General features: G+C 45.6%; 1 protein-coding gene across 2 annotated transcripts; it reads left to right on the top strand.

Moving 5' to 3' along the window:
- Positions 1-1342: 1342 nt before the first annotated feature.
- Positions 1343-10245, top strand: pex10 (peroxisomal biogenesis factor 10). 2 transcript variants are annotated; one of them, XM_042299732.1, is made up of 6 exons: positions 1343-1686; positions 2269-2349; positions 2472-2887; positions 3424-3596; positions 8879-8958; positions 9636-10245. In XM_042299732.1, exons 1-6 carry the CDS (start codon positions 1575-1577, stop codon positions 9656-9658), a joined length of 885 nt encoding a protein of 294 aa, XP_042155666.1. In that variant the 5' UTR covers positions 1343-1574; the 3' UTR covers positions 9659-10245. The 2 variants fall into 2 exon arrangements, with proteins under 2 accessions (XP_042155666.1, XP_042155665.1); XM_042299731.1 differs by having other exon boundaries at positions 1344-1686; positions 8820-8958.
- Positions 10246-14736: the final 4491 nt, after the last annotated feature.

The raw sequence follows: 14736 nt of genomic DNA on the forward strand, positions 1-14736 counted from the left end.
GTCCCATCCTGTGCTCTCAACAAGCAGTGTGCTCTCCCTGCACCATTTAGTCTCCATCTGTAAGAAGTCACAAGTATCTCACAACTTTACGGGGGGAGGGGAGAACGCCAGCAGCTCCTCCTTAACTGTAAACACACAGTCCACTTCCTTGTCTGCAGCTGCCTGTAAGTAAACTTTTTCCCCCTACTCATTACTGTCCAAGTGTTGGTCTAGATCTCCTTATTCAGAGAGGCTATCTGCCCACTGCCCCGCAGGACAGAGAAGGTGTTCAGCACCTAGAAAAATGCCCTTCAGCTTGGTTCAGGTAACGGAATTTAAAAACTGGTTCTGCAATTTACAAACAGGCAGGAAGAATAACCACTATCAATCCAGTTAGGAAAAGTGCCCCAGCTGTGGAAGCTTAGGGAGGGACAGTGCCCCAGCTGTGGAAACTTAGGGAGGGACAGTGCCCCAGCTATGGAAGCTTAGGGAGGGACATTTCTGTCAATAAACAAAACAAGGACAACTAAAGGATGTGTACAAATCATGAATGAATTCAATGGGGGAAAAAGTCTAACAACGGTGGCATTTTCAGATAGCATTAAATTAGCTTGGGATTTAAGATAATCAAATTTTGCTGTTCATATTTCTGATACAATATAATACAAAATATTCAACATGACAGAAATAAAACAGCTCTCTCTCTATGCATTGTATATTCCACACCACAGCCCTTACAGTGAAGCGTGGTGGCAGCAAATCATCCTCAACCCAATGAAATAAAGCATTATACATTATAGACAATTTGAGTTGCAGACCCATCAATATAAATTCTACTAGATTTAGTGATCACACACCATACCAATATTGTTCTAAAATATATGATTACATTTCACAAGTTCACCTGCAGTATGAAAGTCCAGAAAGACTGGTAACTGTTACACCAGTGGAGAAATGACCATATATTAATGGTTACAACAATGTTTTGTGCAGTGCGCAAGGCTACGCTGATGCCGCAAGGCTACGCTGATGCCGCAAGGCTACGCTGATGCCGCAAGGCTACGCTGATGCCGCAAGGCTACGCTGATGCCGCAAGGCTACGCTGATGCCGCAAGGCTACGCTGATGCCGCACGGCTACGCTGATGCCGCAAGGCTACGCTGATGCCGCAAGGCTACGCTGATGCCGCAAGGCTACGCTGATGCCGCACGGCTACGCTGATGCCGCAAGGCTACGCTGATGCCGCACGGCTACGCTGATGCCGCAAGGCTACGCTGATGCCGCACGGCTACGCTGATGCATTACACAGGAAAGTAGACGCGAGACCTCCTACCACCGCACGGCGCTGTGGCCCCAGAAGTGTATTCTCCTGTCATTGTTTCATTCAAGTCAACTGTGTTTCCGTGTACTTAGCTACTAGCTAACAGAGCTGTCAAGGCAGGCAATATGAACATTTAAATAACTATGCCAAACTGTGACAAGTGTGGAAAAGTGTCTTAGTCAGACAGTTTGTGTAGACATGGATTGACGAGTTATTTTTCAAGGAACTATAGTGCCAACTTCCCGAGCCCTTGCTACGCTACTCGGTGTCCAGACATGCCTCTCGTCGGTGCAAACCAACCACAGTTAATTCGTTCAAGTCAGAAGGACGAATATTATCAACAGTGTCTCAGGAACAACGCGAATGAAGCTTTCCAGACTCTTGCAGGCAAGTAGGCGGGATACACAGCTATAGCCTACATGACCATTTAGAGCATAGCTATGAATGCATTACCACATTTCATTCAATGTTAACATTACTATCGGCAAAAGGCGATAAAGTAGATCAATCTTCTTTACCGGGGACGTTTGTTAAAGAGCCCAGACGCTCGGTCTGGAAAGTGCGAAAGTATTGCTGTACTGTTTTAGAAACCATGAGACACGTGTCTTTTCATATCAACGAGAAGAAAACCAATTCGACACCTTTTTATAGAGTTCGGGTTAGTGCAGCCACACACCTTCTAGGGAACTTTAAAAATACGAATATTTCTTGCAGACGTGAAAGATATGTTTCGAAAACAGTTTCACAAACGATGAATATTGAAGTTTCTAAACATTAAAACACAGCGTCGGGATTTGTAGTTATCACGGAGCCAAACGTGGGCGAATGTAACTGCTTAAAACCCGACATGCAGAGAAGGGTTTTCAAGAGCCATTAATGCATAAGCTAATATCCTGCTTTATAGTAGCTATTATAATAGTTATTATTCTTACAGTAGCTAGCTAGCTGCTTTGTTCTTTACTCCTACAGGGTCCAAGAGATGGCTGCACTGGAGAAAAGAGATCCAACTCCTGTCAGACCTGGCATACTATGGTTTAACCACATTCTCAGGTAGGTAAACAAACTGCCGGAGCTCCATACTGCAGGCGTTTGCCATCAAAGACAGACCAGGGGCATTCATTGTTAATGCCACCTAACCACACATCCTTGCTGTCCCTCCCCGTGTCATCCAGGGTACCAGACGTTGGGCGAGGAGTATGTCAGTATCATCCAAGTGGACCCCACTCTGCGCAGGGTACCGTCGCGCGTCAGACGAGGAGCCCTGGTGCTCCTCCACAGCCTGTTTCCATACCTGCTGGACAAGCTGCTGGTGTGCCTGGAGAATGAGCTGGAGGCGGGGGAGGAGGAGAGCCAGGGAGGGGGAATCCAGAGAGCAACAGTGGCCAGTCCTTGGAGCCCCGGAGCCTGGATGAGAGGCTGGGTCCGGAGGGCGTTGGGGCTGCTGACGGAGCCCCAGAGGAGGGCGTGTGTGCCGGCCGTGTTGGCCCTCCAGCAGGGACTCTCCATTCTCCACCGGGTGCATGTGGCCTTGTTTTACATCAGCGGGGCCTTCTACCACCTGGGGAAGAGGACGGCCGGAGTGAGCTATGTGGGTATTTGTGTGAGAACCTATTCAGTAGTGTACCGTAGCAAACCTTTTTGCAATGGGGGAAAAAAAACACACAAAAAAATGTGTTTTTGGACAGGTTCAAATTATCACTCCCTTTTTCAGTCCACTTTCTTACTAGCTGATCTTTGTTTACTGTTGCAAAATGTTTTGTTACGGTGGGCCCTAATGGGCACATGTCTCAGTGTTTTGCGAGTGTATGCTTCTCACCATTCTTTATTTCCCTGGGTGGTTAGCTGCGGGTATATGCTTCTCACCATTCTTTATTTCCCTGGGTGGTTAGCTGCGGGTATATGCTTCTCACCATTCTTTATTTCCCTGGGTGGTTAGCTGCGGGTATATGCTTCTCACCATTCTTTATTTCCCTGGGTGGTTAGCTGCGGGTATATGCTTCTCACCATTCTTTATTTCCCTGGGTGGTTAGCTGCGGGTATATGCTTCTCACCATTCTTTATTTCCCTGGGTGGTTAGCTGCGGGTATATGCTTCTCACCATTCTTTATTTCCCTGGGTGGTTAGCTGCGGGTACATGGTGTGACTGGGGACGACGGGAACATCCGGAGTAGCTACAGGCTCCTGGGCGTGATCTCCCTGATGCAGCTGGCCCTCACACTGGCCCTGCAACTCAACAACCTCCGTCAGAGACAGAGAGCCCGGCAGGAGTGGAGACAACACAGGAACCTGCCCTCCAGGTACAATGCAGTAGGACAGTGTTTTAACAATATAGTTAACACTGACTGCCTTGGTCACACTGAGAATCTGCTACCAAATCTATCATATACCATATCTATCCCATATACCATATCTATCCCATATACCATATCTATCCCATATACCAAATCAAATTTTATTTGTCACATACACATGGTTAGCAGATGTTAATGCGAGTGTAGCGAAATGCTTGTGCTTCTAGTTCCGACAATGCAGTAATGACGAACAAGTAATCTAACTAACAATTCCAAAACTACTGTCTTATACACAGTGTAAGGGGATAAAGATACAAGATACAGTAGATGGTATCGAGTACAGTATATACATATGAGATGAGTATGTAAACAAGTGGCATAGTTAAAGTGGCTAGTGATACATGTATTACATAAGGATGCAGTCGATGATATAGAGTACAGTATATACGTATGCATATGAGATGAATAATGTAGGGTATGTAAACATTATATAAGGTAGCATTGTTTAAAGTGGCTAGTGATATATTTACATAATTTCCCATCAATTCCCATTATTAAAGTGGCTGGAGTTGAGTCAGTGTCAGTGTGTTGGCAGCAGCCACTCAATGTTAGTGGTGGCTGTTTAACAGTCTGATGGCCTTGAGATAGAAGCTGTTTTTCAGTCTCTCGGTCCCAGCTTTGATGCACCTGTACTGACCTCGCCTTCTGGATGATAGCGGGGTGAACAGGCAGTGGCTCGGGTGGTTGATGTCCTTGATGATCTTTATGGCCTTCCTGTAACATCGGGTGGTGTAGGTGTCCTGGAGGGCAGGTAGTTTGCCCCCGGTGATGCGTTGTGCAGACCTCACTACCCTCTGGAGAGCCTTACGGTTGAGGGCGGAGCAGTTGCCGTACCAGGCGGTGATACAGCCCGCCAGGATGCTCTCGATTGTGCATCTGTAGAAGTTTGTGAGTGCTTTTGGTGACAAGCCGAATTTCTTCAGCCTCCTGAGGTTGAAGAGGCGCTGCTGCGCCTTCTTCACGATGCTGTCTGTGTGAGTGGACCAATTCAGTTTGTCTGTGATGTGTATGCCGAGGAACTTAAAACTTGCTACCCTCTCCACTACTGTTCCATCGATGTGGATAGGGGGTGTTCCATCTGCTGTTTCCTGAAGTCCACAATCATCTCCTTAGTTTTGTTGACGTTGAGTGTGAGGTTATTTTCCTGACACCACACTCGGAGGGCCCTCACCTCCTCCCTGTAGGCCGTCTCGTCATTGTTGGTAATCAAGCCTACCACTGTTGTGTCGTCCGCAAACTTGATGATTGAGTTGGAGGCGTGCGTGGCCACGCAGTCGTGGGTGAACAGGGAGTACAGGAGAGGGCTCAGAACGCACCCTTGTGGGGCCCCAGTGTTGAGGATCAGCGGGGAGATGTTGTTGCCTACCCTCACCACCTGGGGCGGCCCGTCAGGAAGTCCAGTACCCAGTTGCACAGGGCGGGGTCGAGACCCAGGGTCTCGAGCTTGATGACGAGCTTGGAGGGTACTATGGTGTTGAATGCCGAGCTGTAGTCGATGAACAGCATTCTCACATAGGTATTCCTCTTGTCCAGATGGATTAGGGCAGTGTGCAATGTGGTTGAGATTGCATCGTCTGTGGACCTATTTGGGCGGTAAGCAAATTGGAGTGGGTCAAGGGTGTCAGGTAGGGTGGAGGTGATATGGTCCTTGACTAGTCTCTCAAAGCACTTCATGATGACGGAAGTGAGTGCTACGGGCGGTAGTTGTTTAGCTCAGTTACCTTAGCTTTCTTGGGAACAGGAACAATGGTGGCCCTCTTGAAGCATGTGGGAACAGCAAACTGGTATAGGGATTGATTGAATATGTCCGTAAACACACCGGCCAGCTGGTCTGCGCATGCTCTGAGGGCGCGGCTGGGGATGCCGTCTGGGCCTGCAGCCTTGCGAGGGTTAACACGTTTAAATGTCTTACTCACCTCGGCTGCGGTGAAGGAGAGACCGCATGTTTTCGTTGCAGGCCGTGTCAGTGGCACTGTATGGTCCTCAAACCGGGCAAAAAAGTTATTTAGTCTGCCTGGGAGCAAGACATCCTGGTCCGTGACTGGGCTGGGTTTCTTCCTGTAGTCCGTGATTGACTGTAGACCCTGCCACATGCCTCTTGTGTCTGAGCCGTTGAATTGAGATTCTACTTTGTCTCTGTACTGACGCTTAGCTTTTTTGATAGCCTTGCGGAGGGAATAGCTGCACTGTTTGTATTCGGTCATGTTACCAGACACCTTGCCCTGATTAAAAGCAGTGGTTCGCGCTTTCAGTTTCACGCGAATGCTGCCATCAATCCACGGTTTCTGGTTAGGGAATGTTTTAATCGTTGCTATGAGAACGACATCTTCAACGCACGTTCTAATGAACTCGCACACCGAATCAGCGTATTCGTCAATATTGTTATCTGACGCAATACGAAACATCTCCCAGTCCACGTGATGGAAGCAGTCTTGGAGTGTGGAGTCAGCTTGGTCAGACCAGCGTTGAACAGATCTCAGCGTGGGAGCCTCTTGTTTTAGTTTCTGTCTGTAGGCAGGGATTAACAAAAGGGAGTCGTGGTCAGCTTTTCCGAAAGGGGGGCGGGGCAGGGCCTTATATGCGTCGCGCAAGTTAGAGTAACAATGATCCAAGGTCTTTCTACCCCTGGTTGCGCAATCGATATGCTGATAAAATTTAGGGAGTCTTGTTTTCAGATTAGCCTTGTTAAAATCCCCAGCTACAATGAATGCAGCCTCCGGATATATGGTTTCCAGTTTGCAGAGAGTTAAATAAAGTTCGTTCAGAGCCATCGATGTGTCTGCTTGGGGGGGGATATATACGGCTGTGATTATATTCGAAGAGAATTCTCTTGGTAGATAATGCGGTCTACATTTGATTGTATACCATGTCTATACCATATACCATATCTATACCATACCATACCTATACCATATCTATACCATATACCATATCTATACCATATACCATATCTATCCCATATACCATATCTATCCCATATACCATATCTATCCCATATACCATATCTATCCCATATCTATCCCATATACCATATCTATCCCATATACCATATCTATACCATATCTATCCCATATACCATATCTATCCCATATACCATATCTATCCCATATACCATATCTATCCCATATCTATCTATACACCATATCTATCCCATACACCATATCTATCCCATACACCATATCTATCCCATACACCATATCTATATACACCATATCTATCCCATATACCATATCTATACCATATACCATATCTATACCATATCTATCCCATATACCATATCTATACCATATACCATATCTATCCCATACACCATATCTATCCCATACACCATATCTATCCCATACACCATATCTATCCCATATACCATATCTATACCATATCTATCCCATATACCATATCTATCCCATATACCATATCTATCCCATATACCATACCTATACCATATACCATACCTATACCATATCTATCCCATATACCATATACCATACCTATCCCATATACCATATCTATACCATACCTATCCCATATACCATATCTATCCCATATACCATATCTATCCCATATACCATATCTATACCATATCTATCCCATATACCATATCTATCCCATATACCATATCTATCCCATATACCATATCTATCCCATATACCATATATATACCATATCTATCCCATACACCATATCTATCCCATACACCATATCTATCCCATATACCATATCTATCCCATATACCATATCTATCCCATATACCATATCTATCCCATATACCATATCTATCCCATATACCATATCTATCCCATATACCATATCTATCCCATATACCATATCTATCCCATATACCATATCTATCCCATATACCATATCTATACCATATACCATATCTATCCCATACACCATATCTATCCCATACACCATATCTATCCCATACACCATATCTATCCCATATACCATATCTATACCATATCTATCCCATATACCATATCTATACCATATACCATATCTATCCCATACACCATATCTATCCCATACACCATATCTATCCCATATACCATATCTATACCATATCTATCCCATATACCATATCTATACCATATCTATCCCATATACCATATCTATACCATACACCATATCTATCCCATACACCATATCTATCCCATACACCATATCTATCCCATACACCATATCTATCCCATATACCATATCTATACCATATCTATACCATATACCATATCTATACCATATCTATCCCATATACCATATCTATACCATATACCATATCTATCCCATACACCATATCTATCCCATACACCATATCTATCCCATACACCATATCTATCCCATACACCATATCTATCCCATACACCATATCTATCCCATATACCATATCTATACCATATCTATCCCATATACCATATCTATACCATATACCATATCTATACCATATCTATCCCATATACCATATCTATCCCATATACCATATCTATACCATATACCATATCTATCCCATACACCATATCTATCCCATACACCATATCTATCCCATACACCATATCTATCCCATACACCATATCTATCCCATATACCATATCTATCCCATATACCATATCTATACCATATCTATCCCATATACCATATCTATCCCATATACCATATCTATCCCATATCTATCCCATATACCATATCTATCCCATATACCATATCTATCCCATATCTATACCATATCCCTTTCTAGGTCCTGGGGTTCCATCAAGCTGCTCATTGGGGTTGTGTGTTGGTGGGTCCCTTGGGAAGCACTGCCTTTGAACAATATAAAAATGCGCATGAACTTGACCCTCTGACCCATCTAAATGTATGAAGTAATCTGAAATTGTAAATCCATGAAATGTGTAATAACTTGAAATATGAAAACCGTGGAAAAATCTGAATAAATATGTCAACAACAAAAAATGTAGACACACTATCGTGACAGGAAGTATTTGAGGACAATTCAAATTACATCAGATGGATACAATTTGATTGGGAAGCTGCTGTTCAAAATCTTCACCTCAAGTTGGACATTTTCTTGAGACGCACACATGCCCCCCCATGCATTCTTATCAATGTGAATATTGAGGTACACATATGAATTTCACATGCATGTATAGTTTTAAAATGTACCTGTGTGTCTAGGTCCCAATCTGTAGACGAGACTGACTCTCCCCGTGCCTCTCGCTGTATCCTGTGTCTAGAGGAGAGGAGACACTCGACCTCCACCCCGTGTGGTCATCTGTTCTGCTGGGAGTGTATCACAGAGTGGTGCAACACCAAGGTGAGAGGGTGACTACTGTTCTATGTCCTATTTAATTATGTGAATGAAACGCTACGCTCTTTAAGGGGTACTATAACAGTGGCACAGTCCAGAAACGACCTCTAACCTGTAGGTCTGACAGGACTGGAGAGGTATAATGTTCCACCTAGCTGGCCTATCGGGAGGGTCAGTGTTCCGCCTATCGGGAGGGTCAGTGTTCCGCCTATCGGGAGGGTCAGTGTTCCGCCTATCGGGAGGGTCAGTGTTCCGCCTATCGGGAGGGTCAGTGTTCCGCCTACCGGGAGGGTCAGTGTTCCGCCTACCGGGAGGGTCAGTGTTCCGCCTACCGGGAGGGTCAGTGTTCCGCCTACCGGGAGGGTCAGTGTTCCGCCTACCGGGAGGGTCAGTGTTCCGCCTACCGGGAGGGTCAGTGTTCCGCCTACCGGGAGGGTCAGTGTTCCGCCTACCGGGAGGGTCAGTGTTCCGCCTACCGGGAGGGTCAGTGTTCCGCCTACCGGGAGGGTCAGTGTTCCGCCTACCGGGAGGGTCAGTGTTCCGCCTACCGGGAGGGTCAGTGTTCCGCCTACCGGGAGGGTCAGTGTTCCGCCTATCGGGAGGGTCAGTGTTCCGCCTAGCCAGCCTATCGGTGAAAAGAAGCTAGATGCAGTGCATGACTATTTGTTCCTTCCTCTCCACAGACGGAGTGCCCTTTGTGTCGTGAGAAGTTCCAGCCTCCTCGACTAGTCTACCTGAGGAACTACTAGCCGAAGAGCCAGAACCTCTGACGTGGCTGTTCTTATTATATGGCTCACTTCCTACATGACTGGATCGCCACATTGGACTGTTGAATCGTTAAACACAACTTTACTCTATCAGAGTTTAGCTATCGCTTGTTGAGGTCCCATCTGAATAGCATCTCACTTAGAGAATGGCTCGAGATCTTATTTTGGGGCGTTGATTCAGATATTGCCCGTATGAAAGAAAATGTGTGCATGAAGCATTTCATTGTTTTTGTAGAAGAAAAAACCTTTCAGTATACAGAATATTATTGTAAAGATCTGTACAACACTGTCCTCAGCCCTTTCATTCTGTGTCAGGGCTACACACTGGGATAATTTGTAGGTAATGGCTATATATATTTTTTAATTTCTTTGATAATGTACTGTTTCTACATTTTATGAGAATACGTAACGCAGTGCACTATATTGAACAATCATACATGTTTCAATGGTTTGCATATGAATCATGTTGGATTGTATCAGTCTGTAACGGATCTAAATGTGTACATTTAAAACAATGACCAATCAACTGCGCTAACAGTGGAATTATTTACGTCTCGTGTGTTTTATTGTCAAGGCGACTAGTATATTGTTTACATTAAGGCTGTTGTCATGGATCAGTAATGTATTAGCTCTGGCCTACAGAGGGGTATACTACAAAGCAGGATCAATGAGTTAGCCGGCCAACTTTTGATAAACAAACAAAAATATCGATTTATTTATTTATTTTTTCTGGTTCATTTGCGGAGGCAGGGTAGCCTAGTGGTTAGAGCGTTGGACGAGTAACCAGAAGGTTGCAAGTTCAAACCCCCGAGCTGACAAGGTACAAATCTGTTGTTCTGCCCCTGAACAGGCAGTTAACCCACTGTTCCTGGGCCGTCATTGAAAGTAAGAATTTGTTCTTAACTGACTTGCCTAGTTAAATAAAGGTAAAAATAAATAAATTAAGAAACTTACACTGTAAACCCCAATGTACTGTCATTAAATCAAATCAAATTGTATTTTTCACATGATTTGTAGACTAACAGGGAAATGCTTACTTGTGGGTTTAATTACACACAATAACCCATAATGACAAAGCGAAAACAGGTTTTTATACATTTTTGCAGTTGTATTAAACCTTATTTACATAAGTATTCAAACCCTTTGCTATGAGACTCGAAATTGCGCTTGGGTGCATCCTGTTTCCATTGATCATCCTTGATGTTTCTACAACTTGATTGGAGTGCACCTGTGGTAAATTCTGTTGATTGGACAACGTCAAACACCTGTTTATATAACGTCCCACAGTTGACAGTGCATGTCAGAGCAAAAACCAAGCCATGAGGTCGAAGGAATTGTCCGTAGAGCTCCGAGACAGGATTGTGTTGAGGTTACAGATCTGCAGCATTGAAGGTTCCCAAGAACACAGTGGCCACCATCATTCTTAAATGAAAGAAGTTTGGAACCACCAAGACTCTTGCTAGATCTGGCAGCCCGGCCAAACTGAGCAATCAGGGGAGAAGGGTCTTGGTCAGGGAGGTGACCAAGAACCTGATGGTCAGTCTGACAGAGCTCCAGAGTTCCTCTGTGGAGGTGGGAGAACCTTCCAGAAGGACAACCATCTCTGCTGCACTCAACCAATCAGGCCTTTATGGTAGTGGCCAGATGGAAGCCACTCCTCAGTAAAAGCCACATGACAGCCCACTTGGAGTTAGCCAAAAGGCACAAAAAAGGACTCTTAAGACCATGAGAAACAAGATTCTCTGGTCTGATGAAACCAAGATTGAACTCTTTGGCCTGAATGCCAAGCATCAAATCTAGAGGAAACTTGGCACCATCCTTACAGTGAAGCTGTGGGGATGTTTTTCAGCGGTAGGGACTGGGAGACTAGTCAGGATTGAGAGAGAGATCCTTGATGAAAACCTGCTCCAGAGTGCTCAGGACCTCAGTCTGGGGTGAAGGTTCACCTTCCAACAGGACAAGGACCCTAAGCACACAACCAAGACAACGCAGGAGTGGCTTCGGGACAAGTCTCCGAATGTCCTTGAGTGGCCGGGCCAGAGCCCGGACTTGAACCCGATCAAACATCTCTGGAGACCTGAAAATAGCAGTGCAGCAACCCTCCCCATCGAACCTGACAGAGCTTGAGAGGATCTGCTGAGAATAATGGGAGAAACTCCCCAAATACAGGTGTGCCAAGCTTGTAGCGTCATACCCAAGAAGACTTGAGGCTGTAATCGCTGCCAAAAGTGCTTCAAGAAAGTACAGTGTAAAGGGTCTGAATACTTGTAATATTTCAGTGTTATATTTTATAAATTAGCAAAAATGTCTAAACCTGTTTTTGCTTTGTCATTATGGTTTGTGTGTAGATTAATGGGAGGGGGGGGGGGCGATTTAATCCATTTTAGAACAAGGCTGTAATGTAACAAAATGTGGAAAATGTCAAGGGGTCTGAATACATTCCGAATGCACTGTATGTGATTAGGTGGGGAGATGATATTGTGATTGTGTGTGTGTGTGCCTCTTAATTGCCCCTGAGTTGTTCTGATTAAAGACATGGGACCAGCAGTCGAGGTCACACACACACAGGCCAGCGATAATTCATCTAGCCATGCTAGCTTCAGCGATTGGAAATGAACAGCTTCTGTTGCTTCATCGTCTTCAGTGGATCCGTACTGTTAGTGCCAGAACAGTTTCAAACCAAGAGACTCAACTGACTGAGTTGCCGTCGGTCAGTCTTCCTTGTCGAGTCTCTGGGTTTCAAACCTCTCTGACACTAGCATGAACTGGCTTGCACAGAAGTGGCGAATGATGGTGTTTTAGAGTGGAAAAGACTGTGGACTCAGTGGAGGACATCCCAGTCACTTAGCAGTGAGGTGGTTCGATTGATCTCGGCCGCTTACCTGTGTAGGCATGTTTTGCACCGGCTAAGAGCTGATTGTATTCGATTTGGAACCATGCTGCCTCCCGGGCTTGAGCCAGATGCCCCGCTCTGGCCAACGGTGAAGTCACTCAAAACAAAGTGACTTAATGAGTAAGGTCGGGTTTTTTTCCACATGCAAAACTGATTGCTTTGGAGTGTGACTGTTTGAGGTTGTGGACAGGTAGGTGTCTTTTATACTGATAACAAGTTCAAACAGGTGCCATTAATACAGGTAACGAGTGGAGGACAGAGGAGCCTCTTAAAGAAGAAGTTACAGGTCTGTGAGAGACAGAAATCTTGCTTGTTTGTAGTTGACCAAATACTTATTTTCCACCATAATTTGCAAATAAATTCATTAAAAATCCTACAATGAGATTTTCTGGAGAGAAAAAAAAATTCTCATTTTGTCTGTCATAGTTGAAGTGTACCTGTGATGAAAATTACAGGCCTCTCATCTTTTTAAGTGGGAGAACTTGCACAATTGGTGGCTGACTAAATACTGTTTTGCCCCACTGTATATTTGATGGAAAAGAGATGTTGCATATGTTTCTGAACGATGCATAGCGCTGCCTTGTTGACAACTTTACAGAGCGGCTCATAACTGTTGAGTTTGAGAAGGGCGCTCCTCCCTCGCGTCGCGAGCCATAGCGGGCGAACCGTGGCTCAGGTTAATAGATTACCCTGTGTTGGCACTGCTACATCCTACCTGAGGAGGACATCACACCCTATTAAGAGCATTCTCCTATTTCCATGTTTTAGTGTGTGTGTGTGTGTGTGTGTGTGTCAGAGGTGAGGGATAAGTCAGTGTTTAAGAAGAGGCATCTGGCATGTTAGGAGGACATGCAGATGGACTCCAATTACCTGGACAGAAAGGTGACTAAGTTTTTCCCAACCCCTCACCCCCTACTCTCACCCTGGCCTAGCCCCTTTACTCTCAAACAGCTAACCCCTAAGTTTCTAACATGACCTGACGCGTGTATTTGTGTGTGTTACACATGTGGAGGAGTTAAAGGGGGAGCCTCGTAACCTATGGCAGCACCCGGATCTCTGAGCCAAGATGGCCGACTTACTGCAGTTCCTGTTACTACAAAAAGCAAGTAACGCCATCATGTTCACCCCCGCAGGGACTTCTCTCCCGCCAACCCACGGGGGGGGGCCACCTCTCACAGGCATTTTAGTGAGGACAATGGGTTAGCAGTTGTCACTAATAGGTACAGTGGATGTTTTTTGTTTTTTTTATGTTTGCATGAGCTGTATTTTAAACAAATTCCACTAAACTCTCGCTGTGGCAATCACGAGAGTTAGTTATGTCAGCTGGGGTGAAAGACAATGTATTAGTTCATGTTTCCAATGTTTCATATCTGTTATTTACTTTATCCTTTAGCGAGAATTCCAGTAACTGCTCCTTTGCTTTGGCTCTGACGTGATCAACCCATACATTTGTAAGAATCAAGTTCTGAATGAAATGATGCTCATGCTCGGCTGACTCAACAAGTAATGCTATTGTTTAGATAACTTTGCTGCCCAGATTTCCTAGGAATGTGACAGCTTTTGAATGACACAATTACGTGTATTGATACTCCAGACCATCTTGCAGGGCAGACTGAGACAGCATTGACTTTCCATACCAAACGGTCTCTACAAGGTAGAGGAAACATCTCAAACCATTGAGTGCAAATGAAAAGCAACATTTCATCTGTGTACATGTATCTACTGATGCACTTAAGAGGCCGCCTCAGCTCAGTCAGCGGGGCCGCCTCAGCTCAGTCAGCGGGGCCGCCTCAGCTCAGTCAGCGGGGCCGCCTCAGCTCAGTCAGCGGGGCCGCCTCAGCTCAGTCAGCGGGGCCGCCTCAGCTCAGTCAGCGGGGCCGCCTCAGCTCAGTCAGCGGGGCCGCCTCAGCTCAGTCAGCGGGGCCGCCTCAGCTCAGTCAGCGGGGCCGCCTCAGCTCAGTCAGCGGGGCCGCCTCAGCTCAGTCAGCGGGGCCGCCTCAGCTCAGTCAGCGGGGCCGCCTCAGCTCAGTCAGCGGGGCCGCCTCAGCTCAGTCAGCGGGGCCGCCTCAGCTCAGTCAGCGGGGCCGCCTCAGCTCAGTCAGCGGGGCCGGCTCAGCTCAGTCA

Source organism: Oncorhynchus tshawytscha, linkage group LG16 (genome assembly GCF_018296145.1).
Source record: "Oncorhynchus tshawytscha isolate Ot180627B linkage group LG16, Otsh_v2.0, whole genome shotgun sequence".
Classification (NCBI taxonomy): Eukaryota; Metazoa; Chordata; class Actinopteri; order Salmoniformes; family Salmonidae; genus Oncorhynchus; species Oncorhynchus tshawytscha.